The sequence below is a fragment of the Dermacentor albipictus genome, chromosome 1 (genome assembly GCF_038994185.2).
Source record: "Dermacentor albipictus isolate Rhodes 1998 colony chromosome 1, USDA_Dalb.pri_finalv2, whole genome shotgun sequence".
Lineage (NCBI taxonomy): Eukaryota > Metazoa > Arthropoda > Arachnida > Ixodida > Ixodidae > Dermacentor > Dermacentor albipictus.
Window position 1 is genome coordinate 287,132,110 of NC_091821.1, and position 24,337 is coordinate 287,156,446.

A 24,337-nucleotide genomic window follows, 5' to 3' on the forward strand; every position below is an offset into this window, starting at 1 on the left:
GCATCTCCTTTTCATTTGTATTTGAAGATGTTCGACTCAATTTGGAATGGATTTTACCATTTCTTTCGCTGTGCATTTTACTAACACCTTCCTTCTGTTTTGTTTTTAAATAAAATAGATATTACTTCATACTATTCAAATTGGATTTTCGTTTTTTTTGTTTCAACATGCTTACTAGAGAGTGACAGCATTGGGCAACATGGTGTCAACCTGTCTTGTCATAAAACAAAGTTCTAGCTCATTCAGTGAATTTTGCTCAGGTGCTCAGGGAAAACCTGGAAAAATTAGGGAATTTGGAAATGTCAACTTGGTAGACTCCCTGAAGATGGGTGAAACATACAAGGCGACAACAAGTGCTCAGTAGTTTGCACGATTCTTTGAATAACTACTTCACCCGCCGTGGTTGCTCAGTGGCTATGGTGTTGGGCTGCTGAGCACGAGGTCGCGGGATCGAATCCCGGCCACGGCGGCCGCATTTCGATGGGGGCGAAATGCGAAAACACCCGTGTGCTTAGATTTAGGTGCACGTTAAAGAACCCCAGGTGGTCAAAATTTCCAGAGTCCTCCACTACGGTGTGCCTCATAATCAGAAAGTGGTTTTGGCACGTAAAACCCCAAATATTATTATATAAAAAAAAATTGAATAACTACTTCTTCTATTGGTGAACCCTACTAGCAGATTGTTAGGACTGGCAAGTTGTGCTGTGTGTGAGCATGGGGATAGATGATGGGTATGGACTGGTAACTGCAGCCAACTTGGCAAAGACGCTGACACTTCTGAAGTCGGCCATGACAGTTGTGTTCAGCGGCCGAAAAGTTGTTCCAGGGGCTCTGCAGAATCAAGATTTCTGGTGATGCTCATAATTCGGCCGTTAGGTCAATTTGTTACTAAATCTAGATAAACTGGGTGAACACAAAGTGAGCATAAGGTGATGTCCTTAAGTAGGGATATTAATGTGTTCAACTACACAATTTATTGCAACAGTGGGGATAGCCAGGAAATTTTTTGGCAGAGACTGCCGAACCGGTTTTCGAACTGTTATAAATTTTTATTTCTCCGAACTGGAACTGAACCAGAACAAAATCGAACCTGAACTGAACTGGTATCTTTTTCAGTTTGACACCCTGATTTAAACACAGTGAAACTTGATGTGTAGGTACACAATCCTGAATGGTGCAAGTGTGAGACTTGTAGTCATGGTTCAGGCATTCCATAATTCATGTACAATGACACATAAGTGAGACGGCACGTCCTTTTCTCTTGATGTCTCACCAATACTGCTTGGCCCATTGTGTCTGCGTGTTTTGCCTACAATGGCATGAAAATCAGTAGGTATGCAGAGAACATCACTGCATGTGATGCAGGCGGGCCCAAGGTCATCCATTCATTGTGGTGGAGGCTTGACGAAGTCGGGATGACGCTTGCGCCACTTTCATCGCATAATGTTAAATTAAAAACCACATTTCTTATGAAAAGTATAGCTCTAAAATTGAACATTTTGGGCATAGAACAGGCACAATAAAGAAAACAAGCAAATGGGCACTCCTGTTGTTGCCTATCTTAACTCTTTCCCTAACATGAGGAAAATAGGTGTTTTTTGTAGGTTATGCCAGATTTTTTTTTTCTGAAGGAACTGTTGCACTCAATATTTTATTTAATATATAAACAAAAGCAGAATAAATGCACTTTTCACACATAAGTTTTATTAACGAGATGTATGCCACAAAAAGATAAAAATAGCCAGAATCAAGATAGTGGGATAAAAGTGAACAAAGTTTCGAAAGACACGCTTGTATCTACTAAGAAAAATATGTAACAAAAATTGTGAGATATACAAAATTTATTGCCATATGTATGCATGCATGCATACATACATACATACATACATACATACATACATACATACATACATACATACATACATACATACATACATACATACAAACTGAACATGATTAGGCCGCTTGTCCTGCGATATGAGAAATATTGTAGGGATTATGCCATCTCACATGAAGTCCTCCAGATTGCCAAAAAACCATAACGGTTGCCTCCGTGGTACGATTTCACACAGCTATGTGACTGGACATTAACACATCTAAAGAAAAGAGACGCCCCACACGAACACATTATACAAGAATTCCGGGCTCTTCAGGACAAATATCAAAATAACATGCAATTTTACACCGATGGCTGCAAAACAAAACAACACATGGGCGTGGGAGCTGTAATGGAAAATTGGGAAACAAGTATTCGATTACCAAAACATACCTCTGTTTTCACGGCTGAAGTTTATGCTATAGGGGTTGTAGTTAAAAAGATGACACTGACAAACACAAAAATGCAGTCATATACACTGATTCCTTAGGTGCACTAAAGGCTCTGCATCTGAAATCTGAACGTGAACCCCTGATAGGGGACATTTTAAACATGGTGATGCTTAGCAAATATGGGAGATCAATTTGTTTCTGCTGGGTCCCAACTCATGTTGGTATACTGGGTAACGAAGCAGCTGACAGATGCGCATCGATGGCAGCGTACAAGGGCATAACAAGCTCAACACTTCCATGTAAAGATAGTATCCGCGCAATTAGGAAGGCCTTTTATAAGGGAGGACACGCGCTGTGGCGACCAAAAATCGCGAAAAAGCTAGATTTTTTTTATTGCATTTTTGGAACGTACAGCTATTATTGCATCTACATTGTTAATTTGATACCGATAACGTCAGTATTTTAGCTGCAGTGACGCCTTGTATGACATGTACTAGCTGAATTTCAAATAGAACATTTTCTGAAACGCGTGCCTGCTCTTCGGCTACGTTCACACTTGGTCTCGGAGCAGGTGGAAGCGGAAAAAAGTAGTCAAAATCCGCCCGCCTAGGCCGGAAAACGGGCGAAAAACCAGGCGGCGAAAAAAATCTGTCTCGGACCGATTTTTTGGCCACTTTAAAGCGGAAAACGGTTCCGCTTCACCGGAAGCTGCACGGACATATATACATCCGGTCGTAAAATTTAACATTTTCCGTTGTTAATTGTCTATTTTTAGGAAAAGCAACTAGCTAAAGCTATCGAAACTATGGCTTGTTTATCTTCCATGGTAGACAAAAGTTAAAATGACACGTGCAGTTGCACGAAATGATAGGTTTTAGTAACTGATGGGTCAATTAATGAACGTATGTCTTGAAATAGTGTGATGAACAGCGCGACGACGCGGACAAACGTACATAAACTAGATAGATTCTGGCGAAAGCAGCAGCGGTTTCCGCTGCAGTGGCAAAACAAATGTGAACACCGTGTACATGCGTGGAAAACGGCCGCTTTGGCTTTTCCGTCTGCTTGCCGTTACCCAAGTGTGAACATAGCCTTCCACGTTTGCTAGCTTTGGTCTCATTTGAAGGAAGCGACTTTTCCCTTCAAATTCTTGCCAGAACGGGCCCCATTCAGCCATTGACCTCTTAGAAAATGCGCGGCAAAAAAAGGTATTAGAATGCCCTCCTATTAGTCACTCGGTGCACGTGACTTGAGCTTGCCTTTTGACAGGCGGAACTGCATGGCCATGGTCTGCTCCGCGCTTGGAGTCGCCCGCGCATTGAGGTGCGCCATCTTGCCCCAGTGTCAACGCGATGTTTGAAATGGAACGCAAATTTCGAATGCAGCACAAGTTTGGTGCGAAAAAAGTGCGACGGAAGCTCATCGAAAACTTCAAAAAACGCTGCTCAACACTACAAAACGCCCAGGATGCCACAAACTCAGCGTCCGATGCCGAAATTGTCGATGCAGCAATGGCAGGCCTAACGACCGCATCGGCTACTGCGGATACTGTGACAAGTCTGTCTGCCACGGACCCTTCGACCAGTGCTCGCGTATGGCAAGATATGATCTACTGGCAAGCCCCCGAGCTGGAGGAGGAGGAAGCTAAAGCCAAGGCAAAGCTATCGGAGTTGTCTTCCGCTCAAGCGATGGAGAGGAAACACGAGTTCGTGGGTGACAGTACCGACGATGCACTTCGCCCGCCTGATGGGACTACACTTAAGATTGTGGATTTCAGTGCCGTTAACACTATTAACGTTTGATAACTGCAACATCTGCAATGGTGCCTTAGAAATCGTCCGAGACGAGCAGGAATACGGACTCACTGTGAAGCTGTGTTTTGTGCACGCAAACTGTGTAGAGATTGCGTCGGTGTGGAGCTCGCCACGCGATCACAGTGCTGAACGAAAGAAACCCTTTGCTGTGTACATTTTGGCTACGCATGTGCCATGCAGGCAATGGGAACCGACAGACCGTGTTCAATGACGCTTTCTCGTTGATGGACATCAGCCGTCGGGCTCTTCATATGAAAACGTGGCGGAGCTACGTGAAGACGAAGTTAGCGCCAGCGGCCGGCACATAATCTGACGAACGACTGCGCGTGGTCTGTTCGCGAACTTTACGCCGAACTGAACATGGGTCATACCGGGAACATTGCAGTGTCGTATGACAGTTCATGGAGGACCCGCGGTCATACGTTTAGTGTCGGTGTCGGCACTGTGATCAAGTTGTTCAGCGGACTTGTGCTCGACTTTGTTGTATTGAGCAATTTCTGTGTTTGGTGCGAGTCGGGGCCTAAGGAGAGTGACCCTTCCTATGGAGCCATGAAGAATGGCCAAAAGTGTCAGAAGAACACTAATAAGAAAGCTGGGGAGATGGGGGTGGAAGCTGCCCTCATCCTTTTCAGGCGATCATTGGAGCGGCACAATCTGCGGTATACAACGGTACTTTGTGACAGGGACAGCCGCAGTTATCTCGCTTTACAAGATGATGAAGTGTATGGGTATATCCCAATTGAAAAAGAGGACTGCGTGAATCACGTGCAGAAGCGCATGGGGACGGCTTTGCGCACCTTGGTGGCAAAACACAAAGGCCCTGGACATGAGAGTCTTAGTGGAAAGGGCCGCTTGACAGCAGACTTGGTCTCCAAGTTAACCTCATACTATGGATGGGCTTTGAAGACCCACAAAGGAGATGTAGATGCCACTCAAAATGCAGTGATGGCCACATATCATCACATTACATCAAACGATGATGTGACTAATCACACTCTTTGTTCATCAGGCCCGAACTCCAGGTGCAAGCAAAATGCTGCAGTGGCCAAGGGTGAGCCGGTTCCAAAACATCCTGGAAAGCTTCCTCCTCATGTGTGTCAGGCTTTACGTCCCATATATGAACATATTTCATACAAGAAACTGCTGCAACGTTGCCAGCGTGGTAAAATGCAAAGTAACGAAAGCCTGCATTCGATGATCTGGGTACTGGCGCCAAAAGACCGTCAGGCTTCTTTGTTCATGGTGGAGGCTGCTGTGGCAGAGGCAGTATTAAAGTTAAATGCAGGCAATGCAAGGGCCTGAAAGAACATAATGAAATAACTGTCTAAATCCAAGCCAGCGAAGTCGCACCTGCATGGCCGAGAAAGATACGTGTCAAATGGCAGCATCAGCCAAGAAGTGCAAAGCATCAGCAAACATGCGCCAGTCCCTCAAAAAGCGGCACACAGGGGCTGGGAGTCAGCAGGACTACATGCCTGGTGCCTACTGAGCTGTTCCAGCTGTAAATTTTTAAATAAAATAGGTTTTTGCATGTTTTCTCACTTTTCTCAAAACATGTGTTTGGGTCACTTCACCAGACTGTCGGAGTGATATCTCGTGATCTAGAACAGCTAGAGCAATAATTCTTTCTTTAGCAGAAAGCCTAATCTGCATATTACAAAGTGCTGACAGCAGAATTTCAAATTTGTGTGCATGTATATTTCCATTTTATTAATTTTCTTTTGCTGTGGTAGCCTCAGGACGGACAAGGAAATAATTTGGATCACCTGCAGAATGGCTAATCAAAATCATAGTATCTAGCTATGCAATAATATTCACTTTCTGCTGAGCAGTCTTCTTTCCATTGTCTCCGGAAACAATAGAGTGGCGGTACTGTCAATCTCCTGAACTAATGGACCTACCAGAAAAATTATTGCATATTTGAAATCAGCACGAAAAAACTAATGGTATCTTCGACTGGTCGCCTGTATGCCCCAAAGCAGAGTCTGGTAGATCGGGCGTTTCCCGAGCTCAAAGGTAGAGGAAAAGCGCGCAAGCCGAACGTGCGACTCGCTCTCGGAGGAGGAAATTGCCGATGCGAAGCCACGTGACTACTTCCAATGTCCGATGATTCACCTATCCAAAGCTCCCGGCGCGGCCGGAAAAACCGGCGGACGTGCCGGCGGGACGAACGTTCGTCGAGACGCCAGCATGCAGTAGCCTAGGTTGCCAAGGTTATGGTGGGCCGTCGCCAACAGCAGCGACGCGGCGCTGCGATGACGTTTCAATCTCGATGACTGCTCCGACGACAGTGCTCGGAGCGCCTCAGAGCGCTCCATAATGGAGGAGAGCAATCGAGAAGAACCAGCCGAACGCAGGGCGTGCACCCTCTTTCAACCAGCCAAAGACAACGTCGCTCGCGAGAGTGCTCCAGAGCGCTCAGAAACGACCAGACGAAGATAGCATTAGTAAGATAGTTTATTTTCATCAGATTTGGCCATAAGATGCAGGAAATAATCTCCACAACCCATGTCGCCCCTTAAGAACTGCCTCAGGAAAACACTAGGATAAGGATGCTTCAGCTTCGAACTGCTCCACACTTTACTAACAGAGGTCAAGGCAGTGATAAATTCTAGACCACTCACATACATTTCTGATGATGCTACCAAAGCAGAAGTACTAACTCCTTCGCACTTTTTGTAAGGTAGACATCTCACTGCCCTTCCACAAGTGCAAGTTAATGAGAACTCGGGAGGTTGCACAGACACACTGCGCGCCTGAATACTAAACGACTTTTGGCAGTGCTGGTATAAAGAATACATCTTGACACTAAGAAGTGCACACAGCAGGCCACAGAAGCCCGACAACTGTTTACAGAATGATGACCTTGTCATTATTAGAGATAACAAAGTACCCATTACGTTTTGGAAATTAGGTAAAGTTGTTAAAATCTTTAAGGGGAGTGCTGGGTACGTCAGAGCATGCAAAGTCCGACTAGCAGACAACACAGAGCTCACGAGACCGGTTCAACTTCTTTGTCCCCTGGAACTGTGTGGATGACATTGTTGGCCACGGAGGATGTTGGAAATCATGCTCGTTCGGCGCATCGAAGAAGAGGAAGAAGATGGGCTCGCAACCAGGAGTATGCTGATGTTTGGCTTGTCACCTTGAGTACGCCATGTCAGGACGGCTAACGCTCTGCGACAATAAACCTGGCAGAAGTGCCTTTTCCCACAATATCTTCGAGATTGCGTATGATATTACCCTGCCTTTCTTTCAGTGTATACATCTAGTGGCAGTAATCGGGATTAGAGGTAAAGCAGCTAGTGACACCAGAGGATATCAATATTGAATGATTGACAACAGGTACTGTGGGCACAAGCACAATGCAGAAGAGGGCAACAAAAGAGATCGACAATTGATTCACAGTGATGATTTCTAAACTCAAGAAGACATATGTTCTTAATTGTAGTAGGCTTCTGTTAAACAGATCTCGAAGGGACAGAAAATTTGTTTCAGTTTATGTGAAGTTTCTTTTAAGCGAAGGGCAAAAAAATCGACAAGAATTGTTTTATTCGAGAAGTGTGCGAGTGTTTTGGTATTACTATGGTGTAAAGAGACTTTATGTGTGCTAGGCTTCTAATATTGTAGCTTCTTTAGCACAAGGTTGTGTTTGATCATGCGTGAAAAAAATTCCCTATAATTCTGTGCAGTGCTTGCATTCATAACAGCTCTTCGTAGTGAATTTTCAACTGTGTAGCCTGCCGTGTGACCCAAAACATTAATGCTAACTGGAACCGTAATATCTATGTGTTTGTTAATATGTAGAATTAGTCTTTGCCATGAACTGTCCTTGGAGCAAGCAGCAAGGGCATCATCTGAGGTATCTTTTTTGTGGACATGTGAAAGAAGCAGTAGTAGAAGCTTGGCTGCAACACCATGCCTACTCTGAAGTGCTGCTCTCTTGCACCTCGAGGATCCGAGCGAAATCCTCGCGATGTAAACATTGTTGCAACTTTGACATATTTTATTTGCATTAACTTTGTCTCATGGATTAGATTTTTTCCATTATTTATGGCATCACCGCATGACATGTATGTTGGACTTGTTTTGTATGCTAATGAGGTAGGTGGCCGTTTCAGTAAAGCTCCGAATAACTGGAATTCACAAAAGCATGAGTTCTGTTTAACCAGAGTTTGAACCAAAGCTGATGGCATTGTCCCCCCCCCCCCCCCCACACACACACACACACGTTTTAGCTGTTTCTTGAGACTCCCACAGTGTTAAGTGCCCTGGCAAAACATGTACACATTTAGTTTTAGTGGCTGTTCTAATCTAAACCATAATATTTTATTAGTGTTTGTTGCCCGCAACAGTACATAACAGAACCCTTAATTCTTTAGAATGTACATGTAAAGTGGAGGTAGACATTCACTTTAACATTAAGTTCCTTAAGAACATATTCTCCAGACATCTGATCTTTTTGTATGTGCTGACAAGCTTTGCATGGTAAAAGGGCTCGGGACTAAAGTGCTGGTTGTGCCTTAAAACGGTTCATATGTCGCGATGTCACAACTAATGAGTAAAAATTACAGCCGAGACATGATTAAAGAGGTCATGACACCAAATTTTTGAGCGTGAATTCTGCATTGCATGCTCAACCGTATGTGTCCCACAGCAAGCTGGGAAAATTTGAACACATTCATTGCGGTAGAAAATTTGTATAAAAATTATAAATTTTTTGTACTGCTGTTGGGGACCGTACAGTAGTCTGGCAGCACTTCTGGAAATAGCTCCCTCAGGTAACTGAAGCCGTTCTCAAAGGCTATGCTTTTGCGTAAGCAGCAGGAGCGATTGCAGGAGCTCGAAATACGTCTAGGCCACCTTGGGTTGTTCTGTTTTTAAATGTATGTCAGGGTCTGGAAACTCCTTATACCCCCCTTGGGACGCTCGGCCGCATGCCGATATGTGGTGGCTTCCATTACTGGCGGCTGCCGGATATTGAACTGGAAATAATTCACAAACAAAATGCCTTCATGACTTGGCTGGCCAGAAGATAGAGGGTGTGCAGCCGGGAGGAGCAGGGTTGCCACGAAAGCCCTCTTTTCCCGCATGCAATAGGGATGTTTTCAATGCTCTCTTGCAGGCACGCTCGCCGTGCGGAGACAGATTGCGGACCCCCCGAAGTGTGCTGTCCTTACAAAGTTATTTTTTCCTGCCGTATTTACCTTGCAAGCTTCTGTCCATTTTTAAAGCACTGAGACATTGGTTGTACACGCCAGTGCCAAGCAGTTGGGATAACAAATATTTATATAAGGAACCATCGTTAACTGCCAATATTTGCAGTTGAAATGTTACATTTCATCATTTCATGAAGTGAGTCGCTTTGAAATTCCTAACTTGGAGTTAAGCTTAGGAGTACAGTTCAACTAGCCCACAGATATAGTGGGGGCTAGAATAAAAAAAAAAATAACTTCCTGGCACCAACATTCGTTAATTTTGTTTGTGTGCTGTGAAGTGGATCAACTAAAGCCGGCCAATTTCTCAGTCAGCCAAAACTCAACACAAGTAAAAGCTGAAAGTTTTTGTTTTTATTCACACATTCCGTACTGGAAAAAGACTACCTCCACGTAGTGCAAAAGTGTCAATCTGCAGAAGAATGCAGAGAAAACACACAGATTTAACCTTCTTTGGTATGATAAGGGGTGCATCAAATCGCAATGAGGAATTAAGTGTGTACATCATTTTGCCATCATCGGTCTTGAAATTTGATTTAACATTATGGCAGTGTTTTTCACTTTAGTCTTGGCAGTTCATGACAAGTAAATAGTGAACAAAATGTATAGCCCAACAAGCACGCACCCAAGCCCTTCATTACAAGTATTTCACCAGCAGCAGATGGCCTGCCATCATGATGAATTAGTCGAGCAATACTGCCCTTATCAGTTCAGTCATGCTTGCACAGAACTGGTTTACTCATGCAAAATGAATACCTGCTCATAAAATAGAGTGAAATACTTGTGCTTACCTGTTGTCATTAAGAAACCTGAAAAACTTCACAGAGCTGGAAATCCCCGTGGTAGAACACGACAGAGACTCGCAAGACATGTGAGGTGCCCTTTTAGCCATCTTTGTCAAATGCTTGGTAGGCCCTCCTCCATTCCACACACGCCTCAGCAAGCTGCTCTCTCTCTTTCCCATCTCAATACTTGGCACGACAACCGAAGCTGATGACCGAGCGCGATCCAACTTGTGATATCGTTGAGTGAGTGGCAAGTGTGAGTGGAGGGAAGCTGGACAGACACATGTAGTCAACCAGTTTGCACGTTTCGCCAGATTTAAAATTCACACACACACACAAAAAAAAGAGTTGTTTGCCGTTCACTCAAATTTCTTTATTTCTAAAAACATGTGAAAGACAAAAAATGTGAACATCGACATCTACTTCATTCCACGAGGTCTTAGGATGTTTGGCAACTGCTAGGAGTGCACATGTTCCTTGAAACCGAAACTAGCACTTGCCTTCCGGGGATTATGTACGTGTCGGCAGTCTGCTGCTGCTTTTCATCACAGGATCGATGGAATTTGGCAACAATTCAATGGCAACGCACTTGCTGCACCATTGAGTGCTTGAGCGTGCGCAGAAAAGCATCCGATATGGTCTTGGAACTACTTCAGAGCAGACGACACAGCACTGGCCCTGCATTCACGCAGTACATGATGAAATAGTGGTCGCCGTCAGTGGGAAAGTCTTGCTGGTAGCGATTTATAACAGAAACCTCAATTTAACATGTGCATTAAGACACCAGTTTTTTGTGTGACAACCATATTAGACCCTCCACTCTGCGAGATTGATAAAGTGAAGATAGTCGGAGGACTGTGTGAGGACTCTTTAAGTTGAAATACTAGTTACTAACTCAGAAAAGTACCATATTTTCGGGTGTATAAGACGCAGCCCCTGCTTTTCGCGACTTTAAAGAACAAAATCGGTATGCTGTCGTGGATGCAGGCAGTGTAGATGTATAGTGTGGAAGCTGTGCAGTGAGAGTGGTCGGGCTTCTGGCGTAGCTCCAAGGCCATAGTTTAGATTTGTAATGTCCTCTATGTTTTAATTGCTTCATAACTTGTTAGCATAATTCTAAATTATCTAGCATATTCCTATTTCTTGGTGTGATGCGGTGTGCACTATTTTTTGGTCAGGAATGCAGATAGAGATAGTGCAAAAAGTTACTATATATACATTGTTACATTATGCAAAATAGAAGTGAGGCGTGCAGACAGGACACAAGAGTAGAGAAGTGGACAACACGAACGCCGACATTGTTACCTTCTACTATGTGGGAAATAGAGTGTAGTGTAGCTTTAAGAGCAGGGTCCCTTACCATATATTTCACAACACACAGCTCATCACAGAGACTCTTTTTACATCTGCCCAAGTGCATAATGTTGCCTTCATTGTTGCCTCTACCATTTGTGCCTGCATTTATTATGCTACTGCAGACATACCTTCCATTCAGTGTGTGACACATATGTCTTGTCATGTGGCTGCAGCAGCAGCAGGAGCAGCAGCAGCAGCCACAACAGCAACAACAACAACAACAACAACAACAGCACCACCACCAGCAGCAGCAGCAGCAGCAGCAACAACAACAACAACAACAACAACAACAACAACAACAACAACAACAAGAAACACAGCAGCAGCAGCAGCAGCAGCTGCAGCAACAGTCACAGCTGCAGCAGGAGCAGCCAGCGGAGAGCAAAGACAGGCGTCAGCAGGTGGGGGACTGGTCAGAACATGTCAGCTCATCTGGGAAGAAGTACTACTACAACTGCAGGACTGAGGTCTCTCAGTGGGAGAAACCTAAGGAGTGGATTGATTGGGAAAAGTGAGTACCGCATCATTCACACCTATCTCATGCATGTGGATTCTGCAGATGAGTGAAGGCTTGAAGCTGACAGCTACAGGAGAGGTCTTGCTTTAAAGGGCCCCTGACTAGGCCTGGCCATTCTGAGCTGACAAGCGCAGAGCATACATTGCGTGATAATGATCGTGTCTGCAAAGTATTACATCGCTACGCACTATGGAAAGATCTGAAATTTCAAACCGAACACCGTTTTTCCTTCTCCTCGTGGCCGCTGCGCTCCAAGCCAGAGGATGACATAGTCGTGTCCCTGCCTCTACGTACTCGAATCTGCAGTGTGACGTCACTTGTGGTGACACGTGACTTCGAAAATTATTCAAGGCACCATCTGTTATTTGTGTGATCTGTTGCTTGCATTGACGAATTGAAGTTTAGAAAAATAATAAAACATACAAACAAAATGTCTGCCGATTTTTTGCTTTACTTCGCACTGAAGCAAGAGAGATGTACTTCCGCTTCGTCTGCTTGTTCCCACGGTTGTGCAGTCATGTGCGCAGGTACTGAAACTATGCCATTTTCTACCGTGTTCTGGTGTGTGATCACGCTCTGTGACCCGCTTGTTCTGCCTCAGTATTCGTGTAGCACTGAATTATGCCACTAGTTATGTCTCCTTGTGCACAGCGCGCAAAATCATGCGCTGCACGAAACGATAACAGCTCGCGCGCAACGCCGCCAGTAAAAATGCACATCGCCGAAAACAAAAAAAAAAAAAAAACAAAAAAAAAACAAGCGAGAAGAAAAAAAAAAGTGAAGGCGGGGCCCGTGACGTATGTGTCACACGATCCTCGAGGTTCGGCATGGGAAAACGCAGGGAAGGAATTTCACTTGTGAAGGCTAGATGGAGCAAGCGGAGGGGGAGTCTCGCTGTGCTGTGGAGCCTGTCTGCTGAAATCATGGGTTCGCATCACTGAAATATTTCTATCTCCGCTAGCAATGAGCCGACTTGAAACATTTTTTGCGGTAGAATGCTCCCTAGAGGACACGTAACAACTTTCAGCTTATAACCAAATTTGCTATGGGGCCTGGTGAGGGGCCCTTTAACATTGAGTTGCTTTCTGTAGCCAAGAGAAAGCTGAAAGTTGTTGAGAGAGGTTTCAATCAATCAGTCAGCACATATTCTCATTCATCACTCAGCCTTGTTGACATACAATATTAAAGCTTTTAATCTAAACATGAAGAAACATGTCACTGATCCAGTGGTTCTGGCTCTTTCTGGCTTTGGGGAACAGTACCAGTGTCGTTTGCAGAGTGCTGTGGAATCCGTTACCTCTCCTTTTTTTATGTGCTTATACACTACTCGCTAAAGACAGTTTACAGTGCTGCTACATGGGTGCCGCCATCTTCAAACGCAGCTCCACTGCCATTGACCACCTTCTGGCTTCCCCTTTCCAATATTAGCGGACGACGTGCAATAAATGCAAAAAAGTGCTTGAAAGGGAAAATTGTTATCCACCCGACTGTAGCACAGGTTTCTGAGAAACAAAGTTTCACAGTTGAAGAAAAATTTGTCCAGGGATCGGACCAGGGACCAACACCTTTCTGAAGCGGTCACTCTCAGAGCTAACCAGATTGCAGAGCCGAATTATGTCGAAGCATGCTGCACATGCTTTTGATTACACTGCACAATTCAGGCATTTGTTTGTTACACATGAGACCACTTTACTACAGTTTTGGTTTTGCAGACACTGGGTGGTGTTACAAGTCTCGGGATATCTTGAATACCAGGAAGCTGACTTTTGCTGCAACATATTTTTCAATGAATGGCACATCAAATGAGGCAAAATATTTTTTTTTTACATTGCTTTTTCAAATTGGTGTCATTAATGCTGTTAACAGTTCTCTGCCAGTTGTAATTAGGTGTTATGAACCGTGCAGCGCGATTCTGAACAGCTTTTAATGTATTTGATAGGTATGCCTGGTGAGGTTTCCATATCGCTGCGGCACAATAACTTGTTAATTCAACCCTTGTTAAGCTGGAATATTGGATAATTCGAACTCGTCCTCTTGTCCCAGCAGGCGTATGCATTATTTAATGGCATCAAACTCTCATTAATTCAAACTTATTCGGCCACGTACTAGTTAATTCTGACAACTCTCTGAGTGCGGAGCAATGCAAAAGAGCACTTGTGTTGTCGTTCCCCAGTCCTCGTTCCAAGGGGTGCGCACAGAATGTTGGTAAAAGGTGGCACCGTTACAGGACGTAGCATGTGCTCTTTAATTTACACATGCACATGCGCCGTCTCCAGTCACAGTGCGAGCACTGAGATGTCTAGTTCATTTACTGGCAGTCCTTCATAGCTTTAGGTAGACTCTCGCTCTTTCATTGGCACTAAAGGTCCCCTTTCCTGAAGCAGGGTTTGGGTACGGGCTAGTTGGTATTCCATTGTAAACTTCACTTACAGCGCCTACATAGACAAAGGGACTGAAAGAATGACGAAGACAAGCGCTTGTCTTCGTTTCTTCAGTACCTTTGCCTATGCGCGTGCTATAAGTGAAGTTTGCAATAGACCTTATGAGCCTGTTCATCTTACCGCCTTCCTTTTTGCTAGCTTCGCCAAAACGCAGAGGGTTTTATGCCGCTTTTTGGTGCACGGTGTGTGTGTATGCGCATAGTTCTGGAACGCGTACTAGGCCCATTAACAGTACCATATACAAAACAGACATGGTGAGGAAAACGACTGCTCAAAGCACCACAGAAATGCCAGAAACAGCTCATTTAGGGCCTGGGAGCTCATAGTTTTACAGGAGACGGCACCTGCACTCGTGTGTCATCAAACCTCGACATAACAAACTTCGATATAGTGGATTGTGCGATGTAACAATCTGTTTACCTTTCCCGGACTATTGCCTCGAGAACCAGTGAAGAAGGCGGCTCATAGGCATGTAGCACGAGAATAGAACACAACACGCTAGCGCGCTCGACTTGAGTGACCACGGTATCGGCCGCTCTCAAGATCCAGCAGCACCATGGCTGGCCGGTCTAAATAAACCATGGCCATGGCAGCTACCTCTTCACGTTGCGTCCCACAAATTGGTGACACCGGAGGACTGGCCCAGCCACGCCAGTGTCAATGCACCAACTCTAGCTGTCTGCCAGATGTCCCACGGTTGTAGGGTGTCTGGGAATTCTGCATCGACCTGCCGGACATGCGATTCATCCAGCTGGAGAGCCAATTCAGTAAAAACAAGGTTCCCTGCTCTTGCTGCGTTGCCCCGACTTCTACGAGGACTTGCGTGCAGCCGTTCTTGCTCGCTGCGCCACCTCGAGTGCTCAGTCACAACAGTTCTTGCCATTTAAACCATCGTGTCATTCCGTGTCTTGTTGTTCCACATCACCTGTGTCCACCCGTGCTGATCGTAAGCATGTGTCGGCCTGAGCATCAAACCTCTACTTTGTCCATGTGTCTCCTCCCCATCTCAAAGGCAGCTGCGCAACGACTTTTTCCAAGGAATTCACTGGGCCAAACGCCAGTGCTTTTGGCTACATTACGGCCTGCCGGTCTCCTTCCTTGGACGTTCCTGCAAGCTATCCACTTTCTGTTCGGGGGCACCTCACTCGTCACTGATTCAGAAGCTCTCCCATTGGATCCTCTAGGCGTAAAATTCACTCACGCAGGCATGGTGACCCCACAAGCACAACATTTGCGATGGCTTCAGTGATCACCACATCCCTGATGCTATCGGCATTAGAGATTTCGCGGCAAGTAGCAGCAGGCAAGCTTTCTGAAGTTCTGTGTTTGTACCTTCCGCAGATGCATAGCCTACCAAAGTTTTACAGGAGCAACTCCGCCATCTGGTTTCTTCAGCTTGAGAATCACTTCATCAACAACGTGAGCGACCAGCACTTGCGCTATCTCCATGCAAGTCGCGAGTTGCCAGACAGTCTTCTTTCAGAGCTCCGACTTCGACCAGGCCCGGGCATCTACGAGAACCTGTGGCAGGTCGCGATTTAATACTACGGGATCACTATTCTGCACCTTGCTCACAACCTATGCTGCCAGTGCTGCCATTGCTGCCTGCCTAGACTGCATGAACCTGACGCTACCAAAGGCGACAGCATCTGCTTTACGTAGCCCCTCTAACGAAAGACCTGGGAAATTATGCAAAATGAGTAGCAGCCAGACTGACCACGTCATCTCGAGACCAAGGTCTTGCTGGTCGTCACAATATGCTGCCCTGCACGACTGTACTAGCACTTCAAATGGTGATGCAGCATAAATCAGCAAAGGCAACAAGGCACATTGCAATTCTCTGCCACTACCACTTTTGCATGCCGTTCTACAACACCATCTGCAGCGTTGTTCCCTTCAACGGCCTGCACTCTCGGCACATGCCAAGAACCAGCCAATACGGCTCAATTTTGCTTGCTGAGTTGCACCGCACTGGGCACTATAGATGTCGACACCCTCCTCAGCACACAAGACAATGTGCCTTGTGTCCAGACACCCTTAGCCACGACCACCAGAGAGCTATTTGTGCCTCTTCAAAAACCGGCTGCTTTCTGTGCACGTGCTGCTGGAACACTGCCCCCATCGCTCGTCGGCCCATAAAGCGGTGAAGGTGCTTTTGTGCTTCTTGAGGATGATGGGCGTGTGTGAACATCTCTGACTATTGATGCAATTTCTATTAGACCATACGTGTCAGCAAACTCACCGCTAATTTCCTTTTTTCCTTCCCTCTCTCTCCCTGTCATCTTTGTTTTCCCCTTTCCCATTCCCCCGGTGTAGGGTAGCCGACCGGACGTTATTCTGGTTAACCTCCCTGCCTTCTGCTGTTCTCTTTCCTTCCTTCCTTACCTCGACTCTTAAAGGGCCCCTCACCAGGCCCCATAGCAAATTTTGGTTATCCAGTGGAAGTTGTTATGTGTCCTCTAGGGAGCATTCCGCTGGAAATAATTTTTCTGTTCATTAATAGCCGAGATAGAAATATTTCAGTACCACGAACTCATGATTTTAGGAGGTGAGCTTCACCGCAAACATATACGTGCTCTCCAGTTGCCCTGTCAAGCCTCCGCAAGCGAAACTCATTCCCTGCGTTCTCCCATACCGGACTTTGAGGATAGCATGACGTATGCTTGAGGGGCCCTGCCTTCATTTTTTTTTCTTTTCGCTTTTTTGCAGCACGGCACACTTCTGCTGATGGCATTGCAAGTGACCTGTTGTGATTGTCTCGTTTTGTACAGTGCACGATTTTGTGCACTGTGTACGAAGACGCCGGACTAGCGGTCTAAATCAGTCCTACACGAATACTGAGGCAGGCACAACTGGATTACAGAGGATCATCCCACGCTGGGACACGGTAGAAAATGGCATAGTTTCAGTGTGTGCGTGCATGACTGCACGACGTGGGAACAGGCGAAACAGAAGCACATCTCTCTCGCTGAGGATCGAAGTAAAAAAACATGCAGACATTTGTTTTTTGTGTTTTATTATTTCTCTAAGCTTTAATTTGTCTATTGAAGCAACATATTACACAAATAACAGATGCTGCCTTGAATAATTCTCGAAGACACGTGTCACCATGAGCGACGTCACAGTGCAAACACATGTACGTAGGTACGCTAGCACATGTATGTCATCCTCCGGCTTGGAGTGCGGTGGCTGCGAGAAGAGAAAACGGCATTTGGTTTGAAATTTCAGGTATTTCCGTGGAGTGGAGCGATGTAATACTTTGCAGACACGATCGTTATCGCGCAATGTATGCTCTGCGCTTTTCAACTCGAAATGGCCAGGCCTGGTGAGGGGCCCTTTAACGGATGCTACGAATTTCTGTTCAGGTATATATATGCTTGCAGTATCTCTTCTTTCTGTACGCCGACCTTTTGCACATATTCATACCTGCCAACCCCCCCGATTTGCCCGGGAGACTCGATTTTTCACTGAACTTTCCTATTGTACGATCACTGTCTTATATGTCCTGAAAAGTGGTCTCTGCTCGCGCAATAATGGTTTTTGCGAAACCGGCACCGTGGAATCAACAGCCACATCGTAGTCGTCAGCATCACCAATAACGGCCGCACTAGCACCATCTGAAGCTGCCTAAAGAAAGTACTTCTTATTGAATGACTGGAGACTGTTTAGCAGAAATTTCGGTGCACTCGCTCGGGAACTGGGGCCTCTGTGCAGCTCTCTTTGTAGTGGAATCATTAGGACTTCTTCCATCATTCTGTCTCCTTAGAATCCCATATGTTCAAAAGGTTCAACATTTTCAAATTGAAGAGCAGAGATTATTTTATTTGTATTTGTAATTTTGAATGTTCGTACAACTCCAATGTTCTATGTATTTAGTTTCATTATGGAAGTTGTGTTTGAAAAAGCATAATATCAAGCTGTGTTGGTCGTGCTGTGTAGAGGGTGGTTTTCTGAGGTGAACATTCAGTGTCATTCATCTCTGGGTGACAATGGAGGTGCATTGTGCTGGCAAGCAGAGTAGTGGGCATCAAAATTTCGCTTGCACCAATGTCAGAGCACCTTGCATTTCATTTGGGTTTCCAAGTAAGTGCCACACGGCCATAATGGTGCGAGCTTCGTCGACATAGCATCAAACTTTGGTCACTAACTCTCAAATGCTATGAAACATTTTGTTTCTAAAGTGAAATTAATGCTTTTTTTTGGACTGTCCCAATTATTTGGATATTTTTTATGCCCTCATCCATCTAAGAAAAGCCATGCAGCGACTGTATTTCTTTGAATACGAGGTCAGACTTCGATGAAGCAAAGTTTTGATTAAATGAAGCAAAGCGGTGATTTTGCCAACTTTGTTGTATCAAGATTTAAATGTAATAGATGCATTTTTTCTGACAGAGAAATAGCTCCAAAGAGCAAATTTCATCATTTCATGTGCAGACAACAGCCTGGTGGCAATAACAGCGGAGTTAACCAGCCTACACCCAGTGACCCAGGTGGGGGGCGGCCCAAGTCGCGCACACAGCAACGTACACCGACTTCTGTGGCTTCTCCAGCACCCACAACAGCTTCGGGTGCTACCACAGCTACTGTCACTATGTCCAACAGCAACATCCAGCGTGAGTGCACAGACAATATGTACATATTCCTGTGAACAGAGTGAATGATGTTCCTACAAGACATTGGTTTTCAGGGGGAGGTTCAGCCTCCAGAAATAGCTGAAAATGTATTTCAAGTGTGACTGTGCATTACCTGGCATAATGGGACACAATAGAGACATTCCATTCACCTCCGCAATGTCTTGGCCTCTCAAAGGTGCTGCAATCTTTGAAGAATAGACAGCACAAAATGTACCTAGCACCTGTTTCAGGTGAAGCAACTTTGCACATCATTTTTGGGGACTGTGATATCCACATATGCAGACTCGCATTAACTTTGCACTTGTGTAGATCGGGGTGACGGCAAGTTTCGTATTTACAACGATACAAGTGCTGCGCCTTTGGTAAAGCCGCAATAAAGGAAAGGCTCCTGCGTGCTGCGCCTAACGGCCACTTTTCACGGCTATTGCAGCACACTTGCGCCCAGGCGCGCCTGCATGAAAAAGCCTTTCGCCATCTGCACAACAGGGTAACTTCTAATAGTGAAGAATTTTGATTTCCAGCTGCACTGCTGCCGAACTTGTCGAGCCAAACCAATCCCGAATATTGGCTTTCTCCCTCCTCCATGATATTGGCCATGTGTTTGAGCATTGCATCCTGTATTTTTTCAATGCCATGGGTCACTCTGAAATGAGTTGAACCAGTGGGCCAATGTGGTAGCACCACATTTTCAGACATATTAAGCCCTTCTCTGCCTTGGATGGGTTAGGTTTGTCCACACGTTTCTGTTAAAAACAGCCAAGGATGAGCTGTGCTCTGCGACATTACTTTTCATTTTCTGGTAATGCAATGAATGAGCTGGTTTCGTTTCAGTGCCTTTTCATGATTCTTGCACAGTTAAGCCTCGATATAATGAAGTCGCTAAAATCGGTAATTTGCTAGTTCTGTCGAAATTTTGTTATGTTGAAATTTGACGTTTTATGTGAATAACTACAGCCGCCCATGAATTTTTCTAACCTGAAAGTCGCAATTATGGGGCAATCAGAAAAAGCAACTATGAATGAGAAAAGAAGTAATTTTGTTGAATTTGAAAGTCGGCGACGTAATGCAGTTGGAACCTGCTCATTGGGCAATCAGAAAAAGCAACTATGAATGAGAAAAGAAGTAATTTTGTTGAATTTGAAAGTCGGCGACGTAATACAGTTGGAACCTGCGATAACGAAATCTCGAAGCAATGAAATTCTCAACGCAACACAATATTTTTGGATCCCTGGTGAATGTCCATAAGAGTCAATGCATTTCATATCTCACAACAATTAAACTTCTTTTTATAGGACAGTCTCAAATAATCTACTCACGTAACACTGTGTCCAAAAACTGTTGAGATGCATTCATTGTGCCCTTAAATTGCGCAAACTACTGCCACACCACACTTGTGTGGCCACCACCATTATTTCTTACAAAAACACGCACGCACGCACACCACTGTAGTGGAGCTATTAGTGGAGCAGTTGCACCTCGCAACAGGCGAAAGCAATCACGATGGTGGCTTGCCTATCGCAATGGGTGACTGTGCAATGTCCTGACTAAATATGTTATATGTATTGGGATTTAAATTAAAGAAAGAAAGAAGAAGAAGAACCGTAGGCAATCTCGCAATGGGCACATTTTATTATAATCCTGTGTGCCATCACAGCATGTCCTAATGCAGAGCAGAATGCCTGTGTGCCATACTCACTCATAATCACTGACTAGCCAAATCGACATCTACATGTGAAAGCTCGGATAACCCCAATGACACTTTGTCATGGAGGAAAGAATGAAAATAGAAAAGGCCCTGCTGTCACGTTTTTGAACCCAGAAGCGTGGTCATGTTGGTTCTTGACTCTCTTGGCTCGCCAGTCAGCTTGCCAGAGCAGATAGATGTGAGCTTTTAACTTGCATTACTACGAGCCGCCAGATGTGTGTGCTGCTGACACACGTCAGAACAAAGCCAACGAAACTTCTATAACAATTTTAGTGAAGCAGCCATGCTGCTGTGTTTTTCCGTGTCCTGTTGACGAAGATTACAAAGACCTACGCCGTGATTCCTCACATTCTTGCATTCGCAGATGCGAAACGCAACTTTCAAGCTTACACACAACACTCCAAAGTCTGCCTGTCTTGCGAACAGAATGTGCTACAAGAAAGACACGGAACGAAAAATGTTATCTCACTTTTCAGAGGTCGAGAGTGGTTGCTATGGCAACGTTCATGTTTGGCATACCAACCCCAGTGATTCTTTGCGAAAAACACCACGTGACTTCTGTCACACTCTCTTCAACTGATCTGAGCTAGCCGGGGCCTCTCCTATACTTTCCTTCCTCCATGCACTTTTTGCTTTGTCTACTGCTGCACATAGTCGTGTATGTGCAGTGTGGTTGCTGTGTGTGGCTGGTGCTAGGATATGTCAACTGTGTGTGTGTGGGGATCGGTCCACCTGCTTTGCCAGCCTGCTACGATTCCGCTCCGCCTCCAGCCAAAAGGTGGAACTTTATTATAGTACAGCATGCCTTCCAACCCTCCCGATTTGCCCGGGAGACTCCCGATTTTTATTGAACTTTCCGATTGTACGATCACTATCTTATATCTCCCGAAAAGTGGTCTCTGTTCGCGCAATAATGGTTTTTGCGAAACCGGCACTGCGGAATCTACAGCTGCATTGTAATCATCAGCATCACCAACAACGGCCACACTAGCACCATCGGTATCATTGACTAAGCAACTGACTACGGTGCCTAGGAAGCCGACCAAAGCCAGAGCCAATGTAGCTCTTGCATTTCATGCATGCCTTCCTCCATAGTGCATCGGTGCATCTTGTTGCTGCTGCTTGTGTGTACAATTAGTGTTGGCTAGGCTGTGTGTGTGCGGTGCACCGTGTAAAGTTACAGTCCTCGTGTGCTGGATGCCATGGCGCACTCAAAGCCCAAGAAAAGGTATTTGCAGAAGTTTTTGCGATCTTGTACTTCTGAATTTTTGTGCTTTTTGACATCGGGAAAAGGAGAACATTTTGCATTTTGTAGAATGTTTGGATGCGACGTCAGCGTGTCTCACGGTGTCAACGGCGACTTGAAACTGCATGTTTCCACGGCGAAGCATCAAAGCTATGTTCGTACCGCTGAGCAGCAAGGCAACATAAGGAACTTTCTCCGGAACAAGTGCGACGACAGTATCGCACGTGCGGAGTGCCTGCTTACGGGATTCGTCGTCGAACACAACCTACCTCTTAGTGTCAGTGACTACGTTGGGCCTCTTCTACAGCAAATATTTCCGAAATGAGACGAGGCGAAGCACTATGGATGTAGATGCAACTCTGAAACGCAACTATGAAGAATGCGGATATGGACAACCTGAAATTTATTTCACAGGCATCACTCTCGAGTCTTCGTTTCTTTATTCAGAGTTTCCCTCAGCTGCTGCTCTGAGATGCCAATGAATATGCTGAAGATGCTTTAGATGCTCTCGAAGCTGAGTTTGACACACTACAGGCGTACAGTCTTCCAGAGGACATTGCTAAAGAAAGGTGGGACATGCAGTGGCATATGGTTGGAAAAAATGAAAAACATTGATTGAAAACATGTTTCACCGAGTTGCTAAGGCCACCGGAAGTTGAAACAGTGATGCACCCCCCCACCCTTTGGCGTGAATGAAGTCTCCCGATTTTTTATCACGGCAGGTTGACAGGTATAGTACAGGATGAGGCTGCAACTATTGCCCAGGTTGAAAATGGCAGGAAGAAAATGGTGATCGCCGACGAATTTCTAATTGCGTCCAGCTCGATGTCCACAATTTTGAAAAACAAGGCCTCCATTCATGGCATGCTCGGAAATGGTGCGGTGTTCTCGGGCGTCGGCAAGGCAGTGTTTGCAGGGTTTTATGAACAGGGTGCCAAAGTGCCATTGTTGGGCAGAGTGCTTCAGCAGAAGGTGCCAGACTTAGAGTGCAAGCCCTGGCTGGCTGAGCTGTTTCAAAGCCTGCCACGACTTAGCGCCCAAAGTCATTTCTGGGGAGGCAGCAGCTGTTGGCCCTGTGGCAATGTCATCATAGCTGCCGACTAGCAAAGAAGTACTGGGCCAGTACAAGCCCTTGAACATTTATGATGTGGATGAGAGTGCCTTATTTTACGAGATGCTTTCATTGATGACCGTGCACTTAAAAGGCCAGAAATTCCATGGGGGAAAACACATCAAGTGGCGTGTAGCAATTTTGTTGTGCGCTATTGGGGACATCATAGACAAGCGGCCACTGCTTGTAATCGGCAGAAGCATGAAGCACTGCTGCTTCAAGGGGAATCTTAGGCTGCTCGTACAATACACCGTGAACCTGAAGTCATGGATGACCCAAGCCATGGGCTCTATTCTCGACACGCATGGTGGCTGCACGGCTGTCATTTTCCGCCATGTTGACTCTCTCATTGGCTGTCGAGAGGTCACATTTTTAGATATTTGTGCAGGAAAGCGGATGTTTTGCAAAATGCAATTCTGCGTTTTCATCAAAATCATGAAATGTGACGTAGAGCTGCAAATTTTATCAACTAATACATTTTTCTGGTCTTTCGCAGCTATATTGCTACGTTAGCGCCTCTGTAAGAAAGTGAGCGGTAGCGTGCAGAAGCCATTGCAATACATCTTCAATTTCGCAAATATGTGGTGGCAATCCTAAATAGCCGCCATGTCAGCTTGCTGGTTGACTGAAAGTATATGCCGTGAGGAGCGTCACAGGAAGGGCTGTTTCGTATAAAGATAAATTTGATGTTGCGTGGGGTCGCAATTGCAGAGATTCTCTGCCATAATTTGCGGTGCGACGAGCCACGCGAATTATGCTAATGAGCGGTCATATACAATGGCATTCGAGAGGCATGCGTATCGCTGCATTTTCCCCGTTGTTTGGCGCCATGAAAATATTTTGTTGGTAACACATGCTCATTGTATTTGCATTGTATTTGCATCTTGTCTAAAGGTAGAAAACAAGTGTGTTGGCGCCAACGTACGATGACTCAGTTTCCCAGGTACACGCATCCTAGCTTATAGAGTTTTAGTTCAGGGGACGCGGGGCGTTGGGGCCCCCCTAACGCTTGGGTGCGTTTGCATTTGAGTGCGCTAGCAGAAACACGTTATATGTTACCGGCCATAAACGCAAGCCACACTGGGTTCGCATGCGCGCATTGCCATCAACGTCTGATGGTTGCTCCGTAATCATTGTTTGAAATATGATATCAAGCATGCGAAGTAAAGTACATTAAACAATTTTTATTAAAAGCAGGTAATATATGTAAAAACGATGTCTGTCGACACTAGGCAAAGGATTTA

At 45.3% G+C, this 24,337-nt stretch overlaps 1 protein-coding gene across 6 annotated transcripts in view; it reads left to right on the forward strand.

The window, feature by feature from the left end:
• The window catches only part of LOC139054438 (WW domain-containing adapter protein with coiled-coil-like), a 436,373-nt gene that overhangs the window by 101,478 nt on the left and 310,558 nt on the right, over window positions 1-24,337 (forward strand). For 5 of the 6 annotated variants that reach the window (XM_070531406.1, XM_070531400.1, XM_070531402.1 and 2 more), the window contains 2 exons: window positions 11,613-11,950; window positions 18,832-19,010. In XM_070531406.1, the coding sequence (XP_070387507.1) occupies window positions 11,613-11,950; window positions 18,832-19,010 (517 nt within the window). The remainder of the gene's footprint in view (window positions 1-11,612; window positions 11,951-18,831; window positions 19,011-24,337) is intronic. The other variant, XM_070531403.1, reaches the window with a different exon arrangement.